Here is a 25,994-nt window from a genome sequence, read left to right on the forward strand (position 1 = left end):
AAAACATAATTGACATAATAATACACCAAAACAAAAAAAGCAAAAATTGTTATTGATCAATTTGATATTAAGTTTCAAATTAGTAAATTGATTGAATAGTATTTAAACCGCTTTGAAGTAACGTGTCATGACTGTTATTAATAATCTAAATGTGATTTAGTTTTAATGTCTTGCTTGAAAGATATTTAATCACTTATGAATTACACTACTGTTCTATTTTGTTAAATAGAATAATATTTAAATGATTCCAAAGGTTATGTACACGACACACTAATTCATAGGATTTTAATTTTTTTTAACACCATTTCGTATTAGATGTGTTGTTTATTTGTAAATAAGAATGTATATCGATACACAAGTTAGTTTTATATTTTTTCTTGTTATATTATCATCAGGGAATAGTCAATAATAGTTCCACAAACAACCGTTTGGACACCAAAATTAGTACTTTTAAATTCTGTTGGTACATTAAAACCTATGGGATTAGGCAATGAACTGTCTGTGACTATCGATTACAATGGCTCTATGGCTGTATCGTTTGGTGAGGTATTATCTTCAAAGTGTAGTACAAATATATACAAATTTCCATTCGATTCACAAACATGTGAACTAGAGTTTGCTGCTTGGGGTGTTTATGCGAGGGATATACGTTTAAAAGGTGTTTCAGAACCAATTGATTTATCCTTCTTTACACCAAACTCAGATTGGGAATTAATATCGAACATTCTAATATCACATCCTTCAACAGGATATTCTATATTTATGATTGAACTGACACTGAAACGTTCACCATTATATTACACGGTTATAGTGATTTGTCCGTTCATTTTATTTAGTATTTTAAATCCATTGGTATTTTTACTTCCGGTTGAGGCTGGAGAACGAATAGGACTTGCATTGACAGTACTACTATCGTATACTATTTTTCTATCCATGGTGCAGACGTCCATACCAGCCGCGTCAAATCCGATGAGTCTTTTACTAATCATAATGGTAGCGACTATATTGCTGAGTGGAATAATTGCTGTTGTTACCATTTACATATCATCTCTTTATTACAGAGAAGAATCGGCAAAAATGAACTTTTTATTGAAATTTATTGGGCAAAAGTGGCATAGGGGTAACAAAATTACCCAAGTTATGCCGCTGTGCAACGATGCCGAGAAAGACAACATGAATTGCAAAACTGAGATATTTATAACGTGGAAGGATGTGTGTGACGGACTTGATAATATCATGATGGTTATAGCGTATTCTGCCACAGTGATTCTTATTTGTGCATATTTTATAACTATATCTTTATAATTATTCATTTTTATTCCATTTACAGTAAACTAGTGGGGTGATTAAAATTTGGTTGTTTTTAAGTTGAAAATACTTGTCTAACGTATATTAAGCAATTGCTAGTTAAAGTTTGGTCGTCTTAAGTTTGAATACCGAAATTTATGGCGAGAATAAGAAATAGAGTGCTATCGAAAGTTATAAAATTTTGAGTTTTCGTCATACAAGTATTAATATTTTTTAGGCAACTTGACAGGTTTATTAAATTTGAAAGATGTAAATTGTTCTGTTAAGCTGTCACTATAAAAAAAAAAGAAGATGTGGTATGCTTGCCAATGAGACAACTCTCCACAACAGACCAAAAGGACACAGAAATTTACTACTATAGGTCACCGTACGGCCTTTAGCAATGACCAAAGCCCATACCGCATAGTCAGCTATGAAAGGCCCCGAAATGACAATGTAAAACAATTCAAACGAGAAAACCCATGGTCTAATTTATGTACAAACATGAACAAAAACAAATATGTAACAAATAAACAAACGAAAATCACTGAACGTTCTTTTACCAATTGCATTGGTTGAACATGAGGCGTTTTATAGCTGACTATGTTGTATGGGTTTTTCTCATTGTCGAAGGTCATGTGTTGACCAATAGTTGTTAATTTTTGTGTCATCTGGTCACTTGTGAAGAGTCATCTCATTGGCTATCACACCACGTCTTATTTTTTAAAATTCGTTTTTATTCTTGTCTTCTTCGCATAGAAGTTCATTTGTGATTACGTACGATACAGTCAACACGGGTTTAATAGGATAGAAATTGTCTTAAAATGTTAAGTGCAGGGTCTTCGAAATAAGTTAAAACAAATCTCTGTCAATTCTTCTATAAGTCTCTCATAACACTATATACTAGTACCCTGCATCCGTTGTACATCTTTCTGAATTATATATACATGTACTAATTGTTCCAAAACCGTTCTTATTTTAATTAAAGAGGAACATGTCAGATGGTAAAGGACTTGTCTAGTTTATTATCATAAATCTTCAATCTATAATGATAAGAAATATTTTGGAACAACTAGTACCTGTATGTAATATTCTGTTGATAATATGGTTCTAGTTCAATACAATTATTTTCAAATCGTGTCTTATCTAATATGTACGTTAGATACATGTAGCTATATTTACTTGTACAAGAATGGACATAACTTTAATTTGTCGCGCATTATTTACAACAAGTGTACTATTGTGTATAATTATTGTTTGCTATGAGAATTACATAACTTTGATCTGCTTTGGGATATTTTATTTGACATTCAAAGTCACGGAACGAAAATTCAAGGACGTTTTGCCTGTAAATAAAAAGGCTGTTCTGATAACTGGATGTGATACAGGTATTTTTTTTAAGATGTTACCATACATGTATATAATTGGTCTTTTTCGTACCGCGGTTAAATTATGACGTTGTGGTTGGTTAAACGCCTTCACGTGGTGACCCCTATGCATACGTAAGAGTTTCTAAGAATTCCAGGTTTATGGTGATGTCATCAATTGATGTTGTTGTATTTCATTGTTTATTTTTCTACAAAACGCACCAGGAAAATCCCGCGTGCGATAAATCCGTCATACAGTTAACAACTACCCCCCACGGACCATAGAAGGTGAGTAAAATCTGTAGGATATTCGGCCTTCGGCCTCAATCCCTATGGATTTCATCAACCCTCCTCTATGGATCCGAATAGGGTCAGTAGCGAACCATATTACTTATATTTTTTAACTACGTCACCACCTTGGATTAAATATTTTCGAAATTTATCAAAATACAATATAGCTAAAGAAGATGTGTAGAGTCCGTCACTGATACAATAACCTAACAACATAGTACACTTACAATACCTAAACACATGTATCTTGGTTAGCATATTGTATTGACATACTAAGTAGTGCTTGATTGGTATTTAACCCCTTTTTCAGCACTATTATGAATTTTCGTGGCGGTCAGATCTTATTTGTGAGGGAAGCCATACACAATAGGAAAACTGATAATTTTAGTTAATTAAGATTGGAATCGAGAGCACATATTGCGGGATTCGAAATCACAAACTCGGTGTTGACAGGCTATTGATAAAGTATTTGGACTACTTCTAAAAAATCTAAACACCAATTGGCAACCCAGGTCCTTGTTTATCTAATGAGATGTGTAGAATATACTAATGGAGATACATACCAAACAATACAAGAATGCAATCAAATGACATTAATATTGACATACAAAAAAGTTTCTATAGAATATGTAAAGTTCTGAAAGGCACAGTCTATAGTAATATGGGAACGAAGTCCCCAATAACAGTAGAAAAATCAATAAAAAAAACTAAAAAAAAACAAACAAAAACGGGAAAATTTTCCCGAAATTTAACCATTTACAGGTAATGCCTGCCTCTTATTATCGTAAACTATTTAAATAGAGACGATAAGATATATATTGTAAGATTATAAAGTATCTTCAGTCAATAGTTTGTCATAAGATATGCTGAATGATTTGCTCCGACACATAGTAAAACGAAACCGTGGTTGTTTCTGACAAATATGCCGTATACGTAATTGTTAATAAAAAAAAAAGATAATAACAAAATCTAAATGTATATACAAGTACGTGCAGTGGATGTACTTGACCATTTTGAAAATCGTAAACAGTGACCTTGTTAAAGAAAAAATTCAATGAGACAACTATTCATCATGGACAAAATAACATTCAAGTTAACAACTATTAGTCACCATGCATCCTTCATCAATGAGCGAATCCCGTTTCGCATAGTAAGTCTTGTCGGTTTCTTTTATAGGATTTGGGCACGACTTAGCATACCGGCTGGTAGATGACGGGTTTATTGTGTTTGCTGGTGTGTTAAACTACAATGGAAAAGGAGCATGTGAACTAAGAAATAGGAATCTTCGAAATTTAAATGTTGTACAACTAGATCTTACAAAGTCTAATGAAATAGACAAATTAGTTGCTATAGTTTCAGAACAATGCTCTGCAAAAGGTGAGATTGAACTTACAACCCTCTATTCATTAATAAGAATCGTTGAATTCAAAGTTTTAGGGACGACATCAAAAGTTCAATGTAGGATAAAAAACTTAATTCACATAGTTTTTTTTTCACTGACCCCCACACTCCCCCTCTTAACTTAATTTGGGAAAAATTGATTGACCAATAGGGATATATGTAAAATCGATTTTGGTTTAACAAAACTTGCAGCGATGTTGACCCCCCCCCCCCACACCCCCAAACTATTTGATTTAATTTTTTTTTATCCTACATCGATCTTTTGATGTCGTCCCTTATTTAAAGTCGATGTTCAATAAACTACATAAACACAAGTTCTAGTGATAAAAATGTGGGAGTACTATCGACGTAGTGGAAGATAACAAACAAGAATGTCTCCATAGTACATGGATGCCCCAATCACACTATCATTTTCTATGTACAGTGAACTGTGAAATTGGGGTCGAAACTCTAATATAGCATTGAAATTAGAAAGCTAATGCTTGCATTTCCTATCATGATTTTCTTGATAGAGGTTTGCTGCTAACAAGGAAGCTATTAAACCAAGAGTTCCAAATGATGAAGTTGAAATCATCCCTTCGTAAATTTTACGGACGCCATCACGAGTTGGTTGACCGTTATGGAATAACCGTTTCACAAATGATATCGGATATGTTCCTTACGTCGTAACTACAATCCCCTTCCCTTTCATGAATATGACCTACCGAATTAGACAATTTACCGGATTTGTAATCACATAAGCAACACGACGGGTGCCACATGTGGAGCAGGATCTGCTTACCCTTCCGGAGCACCTGAGATCACCCCTAGTTTTTGGTGGGGTTCGTGTTGTTTATTCTTTAGTTTTCTATGTTGTGTCGTGTGTACTATTGTTTTTCTGTTTGTCTTTTTCATTTTTAGCCATGGCGTTGTCAGTTTGTTTTGGATTTATGAGTTTGACTGTCCCTTTGGTATCTTTCGTCCCTCTTTTCATAAGGAACATGTGTACCAAGTTTCAAGTTGATTGGACTTCAACTTCATTAAAAACTACATTGACCAAAAACTTAAACCTAAAGCGGGACAGACGGACGAACTAACAAACGAAAGAACGAACGGACGGACGAACGGACGGGCGCACAGAACAGAAATATGTAGCCCTACAAAAAAGAAATACAGTTTAACGATAACAGTTAACGCACCAACAAAACAAGATATGCACGTAGCTATATACAAGATACATGTTCATATATAAAGAGACAAAAATACAAAGCCTTTGGCTTTACAAATTAAATTAAACTAATTATCACACGATTAGTGTCATATTAATCGCCTTTAGATTATATAATACCATCAATTCAGATAATACAGATAATCAATTTTTTTAAACCTTCACGTCCATTTCTCATTGTTAATCAACGCAACATAATTATTCAAAATACCTGGGAGATCTCGTTTCATAAATGATATCTTTTGTTTTCTTATTGCACCTTGAACTAATTAACCCGGTGCAGGTATTCAAGTTGGTGTTCTATAAACATTTTTTTCCGGGTATGACTGATTAGACTTGCCTTTAGTTAGGGGGTCTAAACAGGATACCTTTAATCAGGAGGTCTCAACAGAATACCTTTAATCAGGGGGTCTCAACAGGAAACCTTTAATCAGGGGTCTCAACAGAATACCTTTAATCAGGGGGTCTCAAACAGGATACCTTTAATGAGGAGGTCTCAACAGAATACCTTTAATTAGAGGGTCTCAACAGGAAACCTTTAATCAGGGGTTCTCAACAGAATACCTTTAATCAGGGGGTCTCAACAGGATACCTTTAATCAGGGGGTCTTAACAGGATACCTTTAATCAGGGGGTCTCAACAAGATACCTTTAATCAGGGGGTCTCAACAAGATACATTTAACCAGGAGGTCTCAACGGATACCTTTAATCAGGGGGTCTCAACAGGATACCTTAACTCAGGAGGTCTCAACAGGATACCTTTAATCAGGGGTTCTCAACAGAATACCTTTAATCAGGGGGTCTCAACAGGATACCTTTAATCAGGGGTTCTCAACAGGATACCTTTAATCAGGGGGTCTCAACAAGATACCTTTAATCAGGGGGTCTCAACAAGATACATTTAACCAGGAGGTCTCAACGGATACCTTTAATCAGGGGGTCTCAACAAGATACATTTAACCAGGGGGTTTCAACAGGATATCTTTAATCAGGGGGTCTCAACAGGATACCTTTAATCAGGGGGTCTCAACAGGATACCTTTAATCAGGAGGTCTCAACAGGATATCTTTAATCAGGGGGTCTCAACAGGATACATTTAATCAGGGGGTCTCAACAGGATATCTTTAATCAGGGGGTCTCAACAGGATACCTTTAATCAGGGGGTCTCAACACGATACCTTTAATCAGGGGGTCTCAACACGATACCTTTAATCAGGAGGTCTCAACAGGATACATTTAATCAGGGGGTCTCAACAGGGTATCTTTAATCAGGGGGTCTCAACAGGATACCTTTAATCAGGGGGTCTCAACAGAATACCTTTAATCAGGGGGTCTCAACAGGATACCTTTAATCAGGAGGTCTCAACAGAATACCTTTAATCAGGGGGTCTCAACAGGATACCTTTAATCAGGAGGTCTCAACAGGATACATTTAATCAGGAGGTCTCAACGGATACCTTTAATCAGGGGGTCTCAACACGATTCCTTTAATCAGGGGGTCTCAACAGGATACCTTTAATCAGGGGGTCTCAACAAGATACCTTTAATCAGGGGATCTCAACAGAATACCTCTAATCAGGGGTCTCAACAGGATACCTTTAATCAGGGGGTCTCAACAGGATACCTTTAATCAGGAGGTCTCAACAGGATACCATTAATCAGTGGGTCTCAACAGGATACCTTTAATCAGGGGGTCTCAACAGGATACCTTTAATCAGGGGGTCTCAACAGGATACCTTTAATCAGGGGGTCTCAACAGGATACCTTTAATCAGGGGTCTCAACAGGATACCTTTAATCGTGGGGTCTCAACAGGATACCTTCAATCAGGGGGTCTCAACAGGATACCTTTAATCAGGAGGTCTCAACAGAATACATTTAATCAGGAGGTCTCAACGGATACCTTTAATCAGGGGGTCTCAACAGGATACATTTAATCAGGGGGTCTCCACAGGATATCTTTAATCACGGGGTCTCAACAGGATACCTTAACTCAGGGGGTCTCAACAGGATACCTTTAATCAGGGGGTCTCAACAGGATACATTTAATCAGGGGGTCTCAACAGGATACCTTTAATCAGGAGGTCTCAACGGATACCTTTAATCAGGGGGTCTCAACAGGATACATTTAATCAGGGGGTCTCAACAGGATATCTTTAATCACGGGGTCTCAACAGGATACCTTAACTCAGGGGGTCTCAACAGGATACATTTAATCAGGAGGTCTCAACACGATACCTTTAATCAGGAGGTCTCAACACGATACCTTTAATCAGGGGGTCTCAACAAGATATCTTTAATCAGGGGGTCTCAACAGGATACATTTAATCAGGGGTCTCAACAGGATACATTTAACCAGGGGGTCTCAACAGGATACCTTTAATCAGGGGGTCTCAACAGGATACATTTAATCAGGGGTCTCAACAGGATACATTTAACCAGGGGGTCTCAACAGGATACCTTTAATCAGGGGGTCTCAACAAGATACATTTAACCAGGGGGTCTCAACAGGATACATTTAATCAGGGGGTCTCAACAAGATACCTTTAATCAGGGGGTCTCAACAGGATACCTTTAATCAGGAGGTTTCAACAGGATACCTTTAATCAGGGGGTCTCAACAGGATACCTTTAATCAGGAGGTTTCAACAGGATACCTTTAATCAGGGGGTCTCAACAGGATACCTTTAATCAGGGGGTCTCAACAGGATACCTTTAATCAGGGGGTCTCAACAGGATACCTTTAATCATTTGGTCTCAACAGGATACTGAAAATTAAGGCAAGAAGAAATACTGTTATTTACAGTTTCAAAGATTGAAAGGGCACATTAAGTTGACAAGAGCAGTACGTTACTGTTGGGAGAATTTGATTAAACTCTAAATGCTCATAGAACCTGTCAAATTGATGTTCACCGTTTTGATTCAAATTTTCAAATTTACCTATTTGATTTATTACAATGTAAAACATTTATCCAAATTATAGGAAGTCTACAATAACAAAATGTATAGAACATGGGCTCGATAATACGTAGCGAGTGAATAATTCGTCATCAATGTTTCTTAGATTATTTTGACAAAATTGAACCATACTGGCTGCTAAAAGCGATATGTTATTCCACTATTTCACTTTCATTAAGGATTGAACAAAAAAATCATATTTTATACTTTAATGTATCTCTTAACTAAAGTGCCCATTTAAAAGTGCATTGGGCTGATAATATCCGTTTGACGATATTACAGTTGGAATTCAAACCTGTCCGAATCTATTAAATGGCTGTAATGGAAATTGATATACATAAATACATACACATCTTATTTACTTACACATTTGGTCATTATTGCTTTTAAATTCATTTTCGGTATCTTTGGCATTAGTCTAACGTGGAGAAAATAGGTTACCTTACGACACATGTTACGGTCCAAACTTTTTTTGTAAGGTATTTCATTCAGGTGTCTGTCTTATTATTTAACACATATGTTTTCAGTCGACCCCGTTCAAATCTCGTCCTAAATATTCATGATTGATATTTTAGTCTTAGATTCATGAATTGTTTATGAGTTATTATTGGCTTTGAACGCATCAAACATCCAATGGATTTAGTGTAAAAACGTCATAAACAGTCAGAGAAAAACATGACATTATGCAATGCCACGTTTAGGGATCAACCCATTATTCATCTTTATTTAGTGACTTATATATATATTGTTTTTACTTTTAATCAACAAGATTCCCTGCTTTTAGTTATTCGAATTTAAGTAGATTTGACATGTTGTTTGTAATTTGAAATAAAGACGATCGACTTGGTTTAATTTGAAATTGAAGTTTTCTTTTACAATGACTAAACATAAGTTAAATATAACATACAACGTTGTTTCTGCTTTTTAATCGTTTGATTTATAAAATACAAATATGGAAGGTTTAAATAGCGCCAAGCGACAGATTTATTACAAGTATGTTAATATAATTATAAGAAGCTGTGGTATGATTATTAACGCGACAACTTTTCACGACAGACCAAATGACACAGAAATTAACAACTATAGTCATCGTTCGTCTTTCGGCAATGAGCTTTAAACCTTTACCGCATAGTCAGCTATAAAAGACCCCGAAATGATATACGTAAATCAATTCAAAAGAATAAACTAACGGTCCCAGTAATGACATCATATATTTAGAATTGTTTAGCAAAAAGATCATGAGCCAAATAGTAAAGTGTTTTTTTGTTACAATACGCCAGGTGTTAAATTAATGTACAGGCAGAGGCGGATTTAGAGGGGCAGGGGGCCCTGGCCCCCCTTTTTTAGGAAAATATTTGGTAGCTTATATAGGGAAGCAATGAAGCGTGACTAAAGTGGGCTCCCTCTTAGGCAGTCAGTGGGCCCCCACTTATGACAATTTCGAGATCCGCCACTGACAAGTACTTTAAGTACTATACGTCGTACTAATTTGAAATAAGTATATCGACACTGAACTATTGTCGTTTATTGACCTCAAGTATGTTGAAAGTGTTGTAGTACCAATGTACTACCTTTGACGTTTAACTTAGTATAAAAAAAAAATTTATTATAATCTCTATTCAAACAGTAATGTGTATCGTATCTAGGGAAATGGGAAAAGAACATGAAAAAAATTCAATGGAAAATGTATATATCTATATAACATTATTCATTATAATGTAATAAAAACATTAACAGAAAAGATAATAATAACATGGACCTTCAAGGACAATAATTTTTATATTAAGGGAATCGATGGACGATGTCGGCTTACTTATGACATATAGTTTTTTTCTCGTTGACTGGTCGGCTGTTTTTACTTTTTGACAAATTCTCTTTCTATCTTTGTCTTAGACAAAATCGAAATAAATCGATAAAAATTGTCATTTAATGCTTCTTTATATTTCACGCGAGATTCACCTCAAACGAGCTCATACGTCAATTCATTTTTAAAGAATTGAATGCTTCTTTTTGTTAATTCATTGGGGTGTAAAAGCGTTCACCGAAGTAATTTCTGTATGAATCGCGGAAGCGGTTCATTCTTAAAATGTGCACACGGTCAACGCTTTTTCAACCCTATGAAATTACTAAAAGAAGCATTCAATACTTATAATTATATTTTTTGCTATGATCATTTAAACACGATTACTATAATTAAGATTTTTCTTTGATTTATCTGTGTACTTTATTGTAGATGCACGTGTCAACATGAATGTTACAATTCATTTTGAAATGACGTTGATTTAGGAATAACGCGAGAGTGCAGTTAGTCAATCAGAATAACGTATTATAATGAAACAAACATCTAATGTAATTATGTGAACATATCATGTGCATTTAACATTGATTCAGATTCACATGAAACTCAAGTGAAATAATTCACATGAATATTACCTGAACTTTATTTGTCTTTGTAAAGTTTTACTTTTCCGTTCTATTTTTGGTAAAATTCATTTGACGTGGCTCGGTACCTATAAATCCCGTTATTGTAATAAATAAAAGTAATTTTGTTTATTTTCCCCCTTTCGTTTGTTCTTATGTTCTTTGTCTATTTATCTTTTCTTATGTTCTTTTTCTTATGTTTTTTTTTAAACATTTTTACCTACATGTATAATGTCTGTTTGTTTTGTTCATACATTATTGTCAATATAATTGAATTTATGCGACTGTCATACAATTCAGAGGTTTAGCTAGCTATAAAACCCGGTTCAATCCACCATGTTTTACACAGCATAAGACAATGCCAGTACCAAGTCAGAATATGACAGTTGTTATCCATCCGTTTGATGTGTTTGAGCTTTAGATTTGACATTAATTTTGACTAGGGACTTTGCATTTTGAATATTCCTGGAAATTTAGTATTTTTGTTATTTTACTTTTGACATGAGATTCACATGAACTGATTTCACGTGAGTTTCACGTAGAACCTCGTTTAAGTTGAAATTCGCGTGAAATTGATGCGCGAAAAATTTGCATATTAAAAGTGTGTAGATCATTCAACTTGTGTGAAGATCTTGTTTTACTGTTAATAGTCCTTTTCTCTGTATCGAATATATTTTCCCAGCAAACGCCAAATGGGTTAAAATACTTATTTAAAAAAAAATACCAAAAGAAGTCAGCTACCTATCCACATTTGAACAGGCTTATCTTCGAAAAAACGGTCCGCAATTGTATTATTTCTATAGTCGAACAGAGCCCAAAATATTGATAATATCAAAGTTTCAAGAAAAATTAAGATGGTTCCAAACACATTTGGCTAAAACTAATTTGGATCGGTTTTTTTTTAATAAAATTTGACAGAATATTTACTTTGACAAAAATATAAAAATAAAAAAAAAACTTGAACCAAACACTTTCTGGGAAAGTTTTAATTGAATATATATATAGCAGTTTGACAAACACTATTTTTGTTCTTTGAGAAGCTTAATATTTCCTTAACAATACAATGTGATTAAAAATGTTTAGCGGATTTTACAGAGTTATCTCAATTTAGTGTTAGGTACCATATTAAACAAGTGTTTAAAAGAAAGATAGCATAAAATAAAGTGATATCTAAATGAGTAGAGATTGCTGAAAAATGGACAATACATCTCATTCACACGAGGCCATTACTCTTGCACTTAATGCTGCAGTACTGTGTGTATTACAGCCGATTGAATTGCGTGTGTAGATAAAGGGTATATCTTTGGTTAGCCTGCTTGATAGCAGAACCGTGAAGTCATTATTAGATTAGGTAAACTACCCTCTTTTAAGACTAGACTAGTCCGAAAGATAACCAATCTATCTGTCTGTAGGACTAGACTACTTCGAAAGGAGGATAGTATACCTTACCTTTTAATGACTTAAAGGCTCAGCTAGCAAGCAAGTTAATCTTTACCTACACACTCAATGCAATCGGTGGTAAGTACTGAGAGAATCTGATATATAAATAAAGGAATTGGTTGATATATACACGTCCAGTGGCAAATGGTATATGCATGCTAAAGACAAAGAATGAAATAAACAAATTCAGTCAAGTAACGAGTAAAACAATCAGTGGGATGGATTGATATTCCTTTTCAACGTCAAATGTCAAATATTTCATAACCATGCAGGACCAGACGCTTTAATTATCAATTAAAACAAACGACGATAGTTCTAAAAGAAGAGGCGAATTTTTATGACTGTGTATTGAAAAAAAAAAGTACGCTCTGCAAGATGGAGTGAAGGTCGAAAAATTTGCATGACTAAATAGAAAATAAATAGTACGTTCTGCATGATGAGTTACAGGGCGAGAAATTTGAATGACTAAATAAAAAAAAATAGTACATTCTGCAAGATAAGATTGAGGGCGGTAATTTTTCATGAATGTAAATAGAAAATAAAGATATGTTTCTCAAGATGGGTTGAACGGCGATAAATGCATATGACTAAAAAGAAAATATAGTACGTTCTGTTAGATGGGATGAAGGGCAGTAAATTTGCATCTCTGAAAAAAAAAATATACCTTTCGATATTATTCACATTGCAACAGACTTGGTACGTATCTCGTCAAAGACTGTTGTTCTAAACGGAGAGAGACCATGACACTTTCACTACACGAAGCATTAAGTAGATGTATCAATTTCGACCGAACGTCGTTATGTTTTCATACATTCCAAACAGACAAAAACGTTACCAAGGGGTTACTGTTCTAAGAGAAGAGATAATAATATTTCTCTACCCTATACAGTCAACTCTGGTGTTGATTAAAAAGAGATCTGGTATATATTATAAGCCACTAAACAAATAAAAGCCTTGTTGTAGGTAGAATTAAAAAAAACATGAGAAATATTAAAAACAGAAAGGTTCCGTTCTTTTAATTATGATCGGAAACAGTGTCAACATCTTATTTTGAAAACTGATACGATGGAATTATTTTTTGGTCTTCAGTTGTAAATAATTATCTTTTTCATATAACTTTAACAAAAATTACTTTAAATAAGCAAACCAAATAAAATCAAATTTTAAAATAGGCTCAAAATATCGTTATCTTTACATCAGACCTTATTGGTTACCGGCACTTTGGATACAACAAACCAGGCATTTAATATCCGAAAATCATGCAGCATATTTTTTTTTATACTCTCAATTTTAAAATTCATTTATACTTATCAATTATAGAATTTTGACGAGGTCAATGCGTTATATATAGACCTGTTCAGATTATATTGAACGAGGACGATGTCCGAGTGTTAATATAATATAACAGGTCCATACATTGACTGAGTGAAAGTCCTTAGTTTTTATATTACATGTGTAAATAATGTATTTGGAAAATGCCGCTTAATGTTCTTTCTGCGAATTCTTAAATTGTATTTTCCAAAAAGTTAACATATGTTATTTGAAATATCAATATTATTTAAACAACTTCATTGTAGCGTAAGCTTTCTTTCTTGTATTCTCAGCTTGCATTTAACAGAAAATTATTCATATCTCCTTCTGAGTTCTTTTCGTCTGCCGTGGCTTTTCCTACATGGTTGTTATGTGTGATGTCATAACTTCATAAATCTAAATTAGCAAGATTTTTTCGTATTGACCATCAATATACATATAAATATATAAATCGAGTCAATTAAAAATAGAAAAAAGGCTTCGGATACGTAAAATAACCTTTGAAACACGTGTTCATATAATATCCAATGAAAACAGTAGAATGCTACACCATATGTTATATATGTTTGTATTATTCAAAGTTATCAGTCAATATCACTGGGGTAAAGCTGATGACCGTAACTGCATTCACGGTCATCCCAAGATGTCGGATGAAAAATTTGGTCAGTTTCTGTATTGCCTGTAAAAGGGTTTCTTTGTCATAAACATACATTGGTACGATGTAATTTTATAAAAGATTCACACGAAAATCACAAATTGCTACCGAGAAATGTGTACGGAACAGGAAATTTGATATGAGAAAATCGCTAAGATGACCGTAAATTATAATCGAGATGACCGTAACAATACCAACGATTCATAACAAGGGTGACCGTAATTGGCTTAAAGATGACCGTAATTTGTAAATGATGACCGTAACTTTTATAGGATGACCGTCACTTCTAAGAAATATCAATATTTATATTCATAGCGTTTTGTTGAGTTTGTCTCAATAGGTAAGCGGATATAAATATGTTTAATCAATTTCTTTTGAATTTTTTGCCGTATTTTTAGATTAGACAATGATAGTAAATTGCATAATTGAATATGTATTGATAATGACGTTAAAATTTTATTACAAATTGACAGCGATACGACAGAAAGTTGTAGAAAAAACCCATTAGTTAAACATGTGAATATCCGGTAAACGAGCCCATATGTATGGTTTCAGAGGAATCAGATTACAATCTGAATTACTTATGGTATATGAATAACATTTCTGTTTATGCAATTTGACAAGGTTTCCCCTTGTGATACGCGATTCGTACAAGACCATATTAAGGATCTATTTTGCTGGAGCTCACCTTCACTAGTTTGGTCGTATTATTTAGAACAAACCACATTTTCTGTTATTTTACTTGCAAGACAAAGTGGGAGATCAATCAACATTGGCATTTTTAAAAAGGTGTATGTATTATATGACATCAACAGGAATCCCAGAAATAAAAAACATCTTTTGGCTTGTAGTACAATTCCCATATTGCCTTGGTATTTTTTTCCCCTTTTTAACCTGGAACTCACAACTAAGGCGAAATGGGAACACACCCTTTGAGGCTACATATGATGAACTATGAATTGAAAGCACGTCTAATTCTCTTCTACCTGTAGGATAATGCTGTCTTATAAATACGTTTTATACCAACACGATTAATTATTTGATTAAAAAAAAAAACAGATGCTATGCAGGGCGCAGCTTTATACGGCCGCCGAGGTCGAACCCTGAACAGTTAGAACAAGTATGGACACAACATTTAAGCTGGATACAGCTCTGAATTTGGATTGTAATTGAATAGTTGAAACAGCAGAGGTTTCTGACACAGACTGAATGTGGTCTAGTTAACTTATTTTTTTTTGCTTTTGAGCAATTCACTTTGCTGTTGAATATTAATCTCCTAAAAACATGCTTTTTTCAAATTTGTTTTCACCTTCCCTTATTCCAAATATAATCTCATTTCAAATTTCTAATGGAGTTTGAAACAATAACTACTCATTTAGATACACCATGAAATTTTAAATGGTTATAATTAGTATCTGCAATTAATAGTAACTTCTTAAAATAAATTACAATTACACATCTGAAGACAATCATTATTTATTAATGCATAATATTGAAGCAGTGTAAGGGAGGTAATAAAACATATATAAGAATATTCTCTCAATTATAATTGAATTACCTCCCTTACACTGCTTTTAAATTTTCTGAATTGCCTTTAACTAGAAAAATTCTTGTTTACCACTTTCTTGCCCCTGTTAGCTACATGTAAATGATTTGAGCCATAACACCCCTCTAAACCATCCCTTTGTAGTATGGAAACTTGTGGTATAATTTCAGAGAGATTTATACACTTCAACACGAGTTTATGACTAGAAACTACAAAAATGCTCATTTGGGGCCCTTTTTTTTGGCTCTAAACTTTTTTTAAATTTTGCGTCGTAAAAAAAGGTAATACAAGTACGAATATTTCTTTGAATTGATTTTCATCCTTTAAAGTTAATTCATCCTTTTCAAATTACGGTCATCCTTTTCAAATTACGGTCATCTGTTCACCAATCACGGTCATCCTCGTTATCTGTTACGGTCATCTTGAAAATATTTTAGTGATGATTTACGGTCGTCTTAGCGATTTTTTCAAATCCAATTTCCAGTTTCATGCACATTTCTCTGTAGCAATTTGTGGTTCCCGTGTGAATCTTTTATAAAATTACATCGTACCAATGTATGCTTTGTAAAAAAAAATGATATAGAAGCTCTTTAACAGGCAATACAGAAACTGACCTAATTTTTCATCCGACATCTTGGGATGACCGTGAATGCAGTTACGGTCATCAGCTTTACCCCAGTGAATTTGTGTTTTTTAGGGATCACCTTTCCTTCATCTTTCATTTGAATGCTTGATAACTAAAATATAGTCGATTCATCGTAGTTTTTTTTTTTACACATTTGCGTAGGAACTATTTTGTTTTAGATAGTATGAATTTAATTTCAGTATGTTCTTTTTTTGTCCGGGTTCGATTTGGTAGTGCAATTAAAATAAGAATACCAAACTCCAAGGAACATTAAAACTAAAAGTCCCCTTTCAAATGGTAAAATCCTAACCCAAAACACATCGAACGAAAGGAAAACAACTGTCATATTCCTGACTTGGTGCAGACATTCTTATGTCATGTATGTAGAGAATGTTGAATTAATCCTGATTGTAGCTAGCTGAAATTTCTAACTTATATAATACATCTTGCAAAGTCTATCCAAATAATTTTGTAAAGAATTTCGCTCAAACCCGTGCTATGACCGTTTCAGACTTGCAGTGAGGTGCGAGTTTTTTTTTGCTCCGTGCTGAAGACCTCATTGTGACGTCTTGGATGGATATCCTACATCCATCGTTTTCCCTTTGGAACAAGGCTTGAATGATTTCTATTTAAATGCATTATCTTATTATTGAACACGCTTAATACTATCATAGACTTTGATAGGAGACGACTATCATTTACTCAGACATGTATGTGTATCGTGGCATTAGATATCGAAATGAGCATCTGCTGCAGAAACAATGCTACTGTCAATGTTAATAAATAATGACTTTTTACTGTAGGTTTGTGGGCAGTAGTAAATAATGCAGGAATAGGGATTGGAGGAGATATAGAGTTATGCAATTTACAGCAATACAGACATATTATGGACATTAATTTGTTAGGACATATGACTATCATCAAAGCATGTTTACCACTATTACGACGATGTAAAGGTAAATGGTAAAAATATAGGAGGGTCTGGAAAGAGGGTCATTATTTCTGTACTTTTAAATACTTTGTTTTGTCATTTTTCTCAATTCTGTACATTATTGGTCAATAATTATCTATTCTTTTTTATCTGTCCTAGTTGTTTTTCTATTCTATTGCTTTTTTCCTTTTTATTTTTTGTCCTAATCTGTCTATTCTTATTTTTTATGATCAATTTTTCTGCAGATTCTTGCCCATAATTCTCTATTCTGTTAACCCGTTTACGCCGCTATTTTTTTTTAACGAAGAATTTTGTATTTGTTTAAAACTTATTAAGGCTAAACAAAGAATCAATTTGAATTTAAACAGTAATTAATAATTAACAGTTCAGTGTAACCAATTACTAGCATTTGATATGCACGTTGGGTATGGTTGTCCTGCGAGAGAACGTTCTGTGCTGGTGATTTGGTCCTGTCAGGTGCTGGTGGGTCCTGATTCTGTGCTGATGGGTTTGTTTACATTGTATCAGAACGGCAATAAAACGACAGTTTTGTTGCTTAATTTTTCTCTGATGCATCATAAGTACCATGCAAAGTATATTACAACAATATTATATTGCAAAAGTCGTGCAAGTTCGTTAAACGGAATTGTCCTGACGCTGTGCTGGTGATAAGAAAAACGGTCCTGGTTCTGTGCTCCTATGTCCTGGTTCTGTGCCTTTATATTTTAGTTAAAAGTGACATATATTCAAGATCATTGATGCTGTACTGTTATTGACTAATTAACTGTTGTCTGCTTTCTTGAAATTGACATTGTTGTGAATCTGTTTACTGTTATTATGAGAGAAAAATACCCCTATTTTTTTTATTTTTTTTTTAAATTAACTGTAATCTTATTTATTGGCCTGTTAATGGAACCCTTCTTGCCCCCTTTTAAGATAAGAAAATATGTTTACGATTTTCGGGATTACGATCATTTTGCAAGATCACCAAAATACGTTGTAATTTATACAATACTTATATAAAGTAGATGATGTGGTATGTTTGTTGTCAATGGACTTTCCATAAGAAACCAAAGGAAGTATGTGTTAACAACCATACGTCATCGTACGACCTTCAACAATAACCCATAATATAAAAATGTAAAAGGTTTTGCATAAAAATGGAGAGCAAAAATATAGAACAAAAGACTTTCTGAGCGTTTGAATCATATGTCTTTAGCAGCTTAAAACACATTTGTTTGTGAACAATTTAGTGCTGACTATAAGAATGACAATAGTATTGCGGGTTTGTTTAAATTGTTTGGTTTTTTTTTAGGGGATGGGGGATAAGTTAAAGCGAGGTTACAGTGAAAGTTTTAAGCTTGGAATAGTTTCCCGTAAGATTTAAAAGTTGTATTTTAAAAGAAAAATGTACCTTATAGCTATTAAAAACCACTTGCTGTATCTGTAAGATTTTTTCATCATAATTTGTTTGTCTGAACGGTTATCAGGTATTTTTTTCGAAAGTTCGATAGAACACTAAAAAAAATCACTATTCAATGAAAGGGCAGACTAGAATATGTCAATTTCAAAAATTAAAATACCTCGTAGCTTCATACTACCAATTGAGTATAAAACAAGTACAATGTATATAAGTTTAAAAAAGAAATTCTTAGATTAAACACCTACATTTAACTTTAAAAGGTCATAACAGTTTAAAACAATACAAATCTACACACACACAAAACTGGCTTAATTTCAACTGGTTATCAACCCGAGTCGCTATAAGATCATATATAAGCTCACCTGTGTCGAGGGGTCGTGTGAGGTTCATGTATTGTCTTGGCGTCCGCAATTACAAAAAGATATAATCTGAAATTACTTGAAAAATGTTACCAAATGATTTTTCCAGAGTGAATCTAGGAAAAACAATATTCATTAACAAACATGACCACTGTCTGTTAAAATGTATTCGAGTTTTTAGTTACAGCCGATTCCATTGAGTATGTAGGCAGGGGTTATATCTTTGGTTAGCTTGCTTGTTAGCTAAACCGTGAAGTCATTGTTAGGTAAGGTATACTACCCTCCTTTCGAAGTAGCCTGGTCCTACAGACAGAAAGATGTGTCATTTGTCGGACTAGTCTACTCTTAAAGTAGGGTAGTTTACATAACCTAACAATGTCTTTTCTGTTCTGCAAGCAAGATAACTAAGGATATTCCCTTTGTCTACACACTCATTGAAATCGGCTTTAATATTGAAAAAGTTCAACCAATTAGGGCAAAACTTACCGAGTAAAAAAAAATCAAAAAGCAAATGTCTATCTACCTTGCACATTTCAGAAAATTCAGATCAGATAACGAAACTGGGTCAAGCAACATTTATAAGCAATTTAAAATTTTGACCCTCACAGTTTCCATTCACCACAAATATTCTCGTTACAACGAATCATTTTAAATACAAAAATACCAGTTGCAGCCTTTTGTTTATCTATTAATATATGTACAGGGATAAAGCTATGAAAGGCAACAGGGTCACCAGAGTGAGGAGTCCATGTCATCTGAAATAAATGCTAGTAAGCATAGATCTAGAAAGCGACAGATAATCATAACATTAAAAAAAACTCTCTTCTTTTCGACTTTTTACAAACAAATTGACACATAAAATGAATTATATAGTATTGTGGAATTTTTAACTTCTGTTAAATTCATTGGTTACACCTTTTCAGGGCCGTAACTAGCCACTTTTAATAGTGAGGCAAAGTATATTCGGCGAGCGTAGCGAGGCGAATTTATTTTGACGAGGGAGCTCAAGGCCCCCAGAAGCTCTGAGAAAAATAATGCAAAATCCTGAATTCTGAGCCTTTCCAGGACTTCTCCTTACATTGAAAAGCAAATAATCTTTAGCTATTTTTTCGACAATATTCTGGTCTCAAAGCAAATCCATAGATTCATTGCAATTTAAAACTTTTAGGTTAAAGGGACAACATTTAAAGACCGATATGTAGGATAAAGCAAAAATCGTCATTCTCATAATCATTAATACCAGATCTGTCTGTCTGTTCGTCTTGGTACTGTGCTGACTTTGGTGATTTTTTTTATGACTAGATTAAAATAGAGTGACAGTACAGTATAATACTTTAAGCACTAGTACTGCTTTTAAGTAAACACTAGGAACCATCTTGACCATGTTTAACGGTATTAATGATTCTTTTATTATTGAAGACCCTCCAGCAACTATCAAGATGAAGAACAGGAATAAAAACTTTGGCCATTGATTATTTGTATTTTTTCTATGCATTGACTTTGTGTGTGATTAGGTCCGGTGCATGTTTTACTCCATATTCCTTTATTTTCCTTTAAAGGGTCTGAACACGACTTTATGCAAGTTTAACCCTTCGATGTAAAAGGTCATATGGCAATACATTGTTGTTGTTTTTTCAAATGATTTGAAACCGGAAAATTGATGGTCTTACTTTAATCTAAACCATGTCATCTATCTAGTTTTATACACAGGCGCTTGGGTATATGATACAGATATTTTTTTTATTTTTGTTGTTGATTAAAATATTCAATTTCTATGTTTATACATAATTATATCTATCGCTTCTGTGCATGTCTCGCCTAGTTTCGAGTGATTTAAACGATTCAGAGAAAATAACCAATTTTACAATCAATACTTTTAAAGAAACATCAGTGAAACGACCATTTTTTTCTGTGTCCAGTAGCATCGCATATTCTTAAAATATTTTCTCGCACATTATGTCTGGACATCGGTGGACATGCAACATTGCACACGTTTACAAATGAAAATCAACATTCAGACTATAGTCATAACGTAGGACATTAAATGAACAAAAGACGAACCCGGGACACAAAAGTACAAACAATAGACCATCAACTCTGAAAACCAAAAGTAAAATAGAAACATGGATCACAAAAAACATACAGGGGCGACATCAGCTATTGAAGAGAACTTGCTTCTTGCAAGAGACTCTCCGTGAAAACAATTTGATATGAAGACAATCTTTTGTTTCAGTTTTTTTGTTTGTTTGTTTTTTGAAATTTCCATCATGAGGCATTTGCCTCATTAGCCTCAATGTAGTTACGGCCCTGGTCAATCAAAGTTTTTTTTTTTTGCTAGCTTTTATAGAAGAGCTGTACTATATAATACAAAGAAGCATTTAAGTCTTTCGCCAAAAATTACTATCAATTTCTTTTTGTCCTATGTAAACTTCCGTACCATTTCCTTCCATTCATGATCATTAAATTGAACTGTAAAATATTTCTTGGTACCTTCTTAATTCCTTTATAAGTCTTATGTAAACATGATAATGACAATAACTGCTGTGAGCACAAGATTCACTGCACCCCTTTAAAGTTCTGCTTCATCAAACATTAAAATGTGAACTTAAGGTTTGAGACTTTTTTAATCGACACGATTGAGATTTTTGTATATGAGAACACGGTTTATCTATTAGTTGAAAATGCGGCTTTGAACTAGCTTTCAGTACCTGCGAGCATTCGTTGTTCAATAATGTGTGTCTTTGTGTTATTATTTTATGTGATAAATTGTTGTGTTGGTACACCACTGTAACAATGAAGGAGGAAATGAGGAGGGTTGATTGGGTGGAAGTGGGGAGGGGTATGCTGAGCGCTAACAAACATGTCTATGCGGCATGGGCTTTGATCATTGTTGAAGCATCAATGTAAGGGGCATTTAATATCTTAATAAAACTATTCTTATTTTAGATACTATATCTTGTTATCTGATATTGGACGAAAGATGTTGCCCTTTTATGTAATTATGTAATACAAGTTACGATCATTTGAAAACACATATTAAACAGCCAAATGGATGCACAAGAGCTAAAATAGGAGTCATAGATCCTATTGACAACAATTATCTGCCCAATTTTATTGATTTTTTAACATTTGTTTCAAATGTGACCAACTTCTTATCCAAAATCACCAGCACCGTATCAGGACCCACCAGCACAATGACAGGACCCACCAGCACAGTATCAGGACATGAATAAATTGAGAAAATGCTAAATTTTAATAAATTGCAACGTTTTTTCACAAAATAGTTTTGTCGTGTGGATTGCGGTATAGAGAGCGGACTCTATGAGCATTTTTGTTTTATTTTTTCAGTTCTTGATTTTCTGAAAATGAGCATTTTTGTGTTACGCTTACTGAAACAGTTTAGAGGGTCAACTTTTTAATGGTTTACATATGAACCCATAAGAAACAAAATAGAAAAATCTCAACTGTTTTCTTCAATTTTTTATGAGTGAAAACGTCAAAAATCATCATTTTCGTCTTTGTTTACAATTTTTAATTGATCACCAGCACCCGTCAGGACCGAATCACCAGAACAGAACGTTCTCTCGCAGGACAACCATACCCACCGTGATATGGATCGAGATGCATGTTATTCACAAAAGTTTAAAAAAAAAGTAGTTAGCTTTCTCCGAAAATGATACCCATGTTTTGTTTACCTGATCGAGTACCAATATGTCCTACCGCAAATTAAGTTACCTGTAAAAAAAAACCACATGAACTCCGGGCAAATAGTCGGTAATATGAAAACGGTATAGTCTATTCTTCTATTGAAAAGTAACAAAAAGATGTAAAACCATAGATAGATGTTATGAATATATTTTCAATTGAACATGCACTTGTTCTGTACATCCCAATCAGGTGTTTATAGGCAGATTTAGAGGTGAGGCAATGGATGCTCCCTTTTTTGTTAAAAAAAAATATGGTTGATTATAGAGGGAATCACTGAAACAAGACTGGAGTGGTCCCTCTTAGGCAGTCAGTGGACCCCCTTATGCATATTTCTGGATCCGCCACTGTTGTTAACCAATAGGTTCTGTAAAAAAATCAATTTATTATACTACTATCTAACCTTTGTTTGTCATATCGTATTAATTTGCTAAAAATAAACAATACATAATTATTTTAGGGAGAATTGTTAATGTTTCATCTGTAAGAGGTCGATTTTCATGGCCCGGATATTCAACATACCACGTGTCTAAAGCTGGATTGGAAACAATGTCAGATTCTTTACGATTGGAAATGGTGAAATTTGGTATCAAGGTTTCAATTGTTGAACCCGGTTGGTTTCCATTAGCAACTGCATCGATGTCAATTGAAACGGTATGAGTTATTTATGCATCGTTCTTCAAATGAACTTCCAATTGCTTTCCATATTTTTGTTGGTGTCACCTGGCTATGGCATATTGATAATTTTTATATCAGATATTGAAAATTTCACGAAAAGCCGTTCCAAAATGAGATAAACGATTTTTTCATTAGCTTTCATAGAACTACATGTATATGGACTATTCCATTGATTTTAGTCATTGTTGAATGCCGTGTTTCTGTGTCATTTTTCTATTGTGGAGAGTTTTCTTATTGGTCATCATACCACATCTTCCTTATTTTATATAATTGCATACAGTTATGTCAATTCAGTGATATTGATAATGTAACAAACATTTTATTATATTTGAACTCCCTAAACGGTGACTGGGGACTTGAAATATAGTCACTAGATCTTCTTTCGAACCGGCAGTAAAACGCTTGCCAAAGTGGGGCATCCGTTTGACTGTGCGGGATGTATCAAGTTTGCAGTAACGTCCGGTTACACGCTCAGAACCATTGCAACAACACTTTAAGGGGTTCGTAGGTGGCCTGTTGCAAGACAAAATGTCTGTCCCTATCCAATATACCCTCATGTTCCAGTGACAGTTCAAATTTCTCCGACATCATCCCGGATGGCCTCTATCATTACAAGACATACCTATTGTATTTATTGTTTACTTAACTTGTTCTTGTCCTGAATTTGCATGAAATGTTTGCCACTGAACGTTAAGCAACCAATAATCAATCAAACTACATTATATTTGAATTGAAAAATAACGAAGAAAAACTAGATTTTCTTTTTTTACAATTAAAATACACACCATGTAATAAATGTGGAGACAATGTTGTCGCCATGGTTAAAGTTAAAACTTTTCTTTGTTATTATATCAGCTCCGATAAGTTTTGCATTTTTTTCGACAAATTGCCCCATATATTTTAAAAGCGTATTTTTTGCATGTTTATTTCAGTGTGAACGAGTGAAGAAGGACTGCGAAGAACAATGGAAAGAAGCAAGCGAAGAAATTAAACGGTTGTACGGAAGAAAATACTTTTTTGCATGGTATGACGAAATGTTGGTGAATCGAAATGACACACGTGCAGCCTCATCATCGGAACCTGTAATTGACGCCCTGGTAGACGCGCTTCGAAACGTCCATCCTAAATATAGATATCTGGTTGATGGTGGACAGGGATTCAACATCGATACTCGTGCCGTATGTTTAAATCAGTAGTTAACACTTCAATGTTGACATACGTTATTCATTGGTTTGCACCTTTCCGAAGTCAAGAACCCGATGTTCAGTGGTTGTGGTTTGTTGATGTGGTTCATACATGTTTCTCGTACATTATATAGATAAACCTGTTGTTTTTCTCGTTTGAATGGTTTTACACTAGTCACTTTTTGGGATCCTTTATAGCTTGCTGTTCGGTGTGAGCCAAGGCTCAGTGTTGAAGACCGTACATTGACCTATAATGGTTTACTTTTACAAATTATGACTTGGATGTCGAGTTGTCTCATTAGTTCTCATATCACATCTCCTTATATCTATACTCATAGCTATGGCCATATTTTGAATTTAACTGATTACAAAACATTTAATTGAAGAAATACTAAAAGGTTGTTTACTGCAGGAATATATAATTGGTATTTCCATTGGCTATTCGTTAGGTCATTGATGACTTACAAATATTACGACGATGTACATTGCGTCATTGGCAACGGACATATGTGATTTCTTTATTAATATACAAAACAATCACACTTTTCTCCACATAATCTTCTTTTTGAACACGTTTATTATTATATTAAAATTGAATAACACGAGTTAAATAAATATCAAGCGTCATTCAATTCCTACTCGTTATGAAACCTATAAATAACGTTCAGATAAACGATAACAAAACGTTCACAAAAAGAAGTTGCTATCGATTTGATGAGTTTCAAACTGATTTTTATAATTTTATACCTATGCTGTGCTGTTGCACAACTGTTCCATGTAAGAGGATGGTTTGCGCGCATCAAAAAAATGTTTAACTTCGCTACATTCTGTATGTGCATGTCCCAAGTAAGGAGACGATACTACAGTGGTTGTTATTTGTTGCTGTTTACCATGTGTGTTTTTTGTTCAATCAGGTCGTTATTTTTTCTAGTTCAATTGTTTTGTTATTTCGGAACCTTCAAATAGCATGTTCATACCACATATTTTTATGTTAGCAGAATAATTATTATGATCATGTTTTACGTTCGTTTTTTTTATTCAATGTTTGTTATTTATTTTAGAGATTAGCTGCATGTTACAACTTTTTACAAGACTTTGTTAGTGATCCATATCTGATGTGGGCTAGCGGATATAAATACAGACGACTGGGAGAATAGAAGTAACATCTAGATATTCCATGGCTTGCAACGTAATAACGTTAATAAAA

At 34.0% G+C, this 25,994-nt stretch overlaps 1 protein-coding gene across 1 annotated transcript; it reads left to right on the forward strand.

The window, feature by feature from the left end:
* The first annotated feature begins 415 nt into the window (after positions 1-415).
* Positions 416-25,994, forward strand: LOC139502346 (D-beta-hydroxybutyrate dehydrogenase, mitochondrial-like). Its single transcript, XM_071291796.1, has 6 exons — positions 416-2,675; positions 4,122-4,322; positions 17,311-17,463; positions 23,386-23,579; positions 24,536-24,781; positions 25,849-25,994. Exons 1-6 carry the CDS (start codon positions 2,480-2,482, stop codon positions 25,942-25,944), a joined length of 1,086 nt encoding a protein of 361 aa, XP_071147897.1. The 5' UTR covers positions 416-2,479; the 3' UTR covers positions 25,945-25,994.

This window comes from Mytilus edulis, chromosome 13 (assembly GCF_963676685.1).
Source record: "Mytilus edulis chromosome 13, xbMytEdul2.2, whole genome shotgun sequence".
NCBI classification, from domain to species: domain Eukaryota; kingdom Metazoa; phylum Mollusca; class Bivalvia; order Mytilida; family Mytilidae; genus Mytilus; species Mytilus edulis.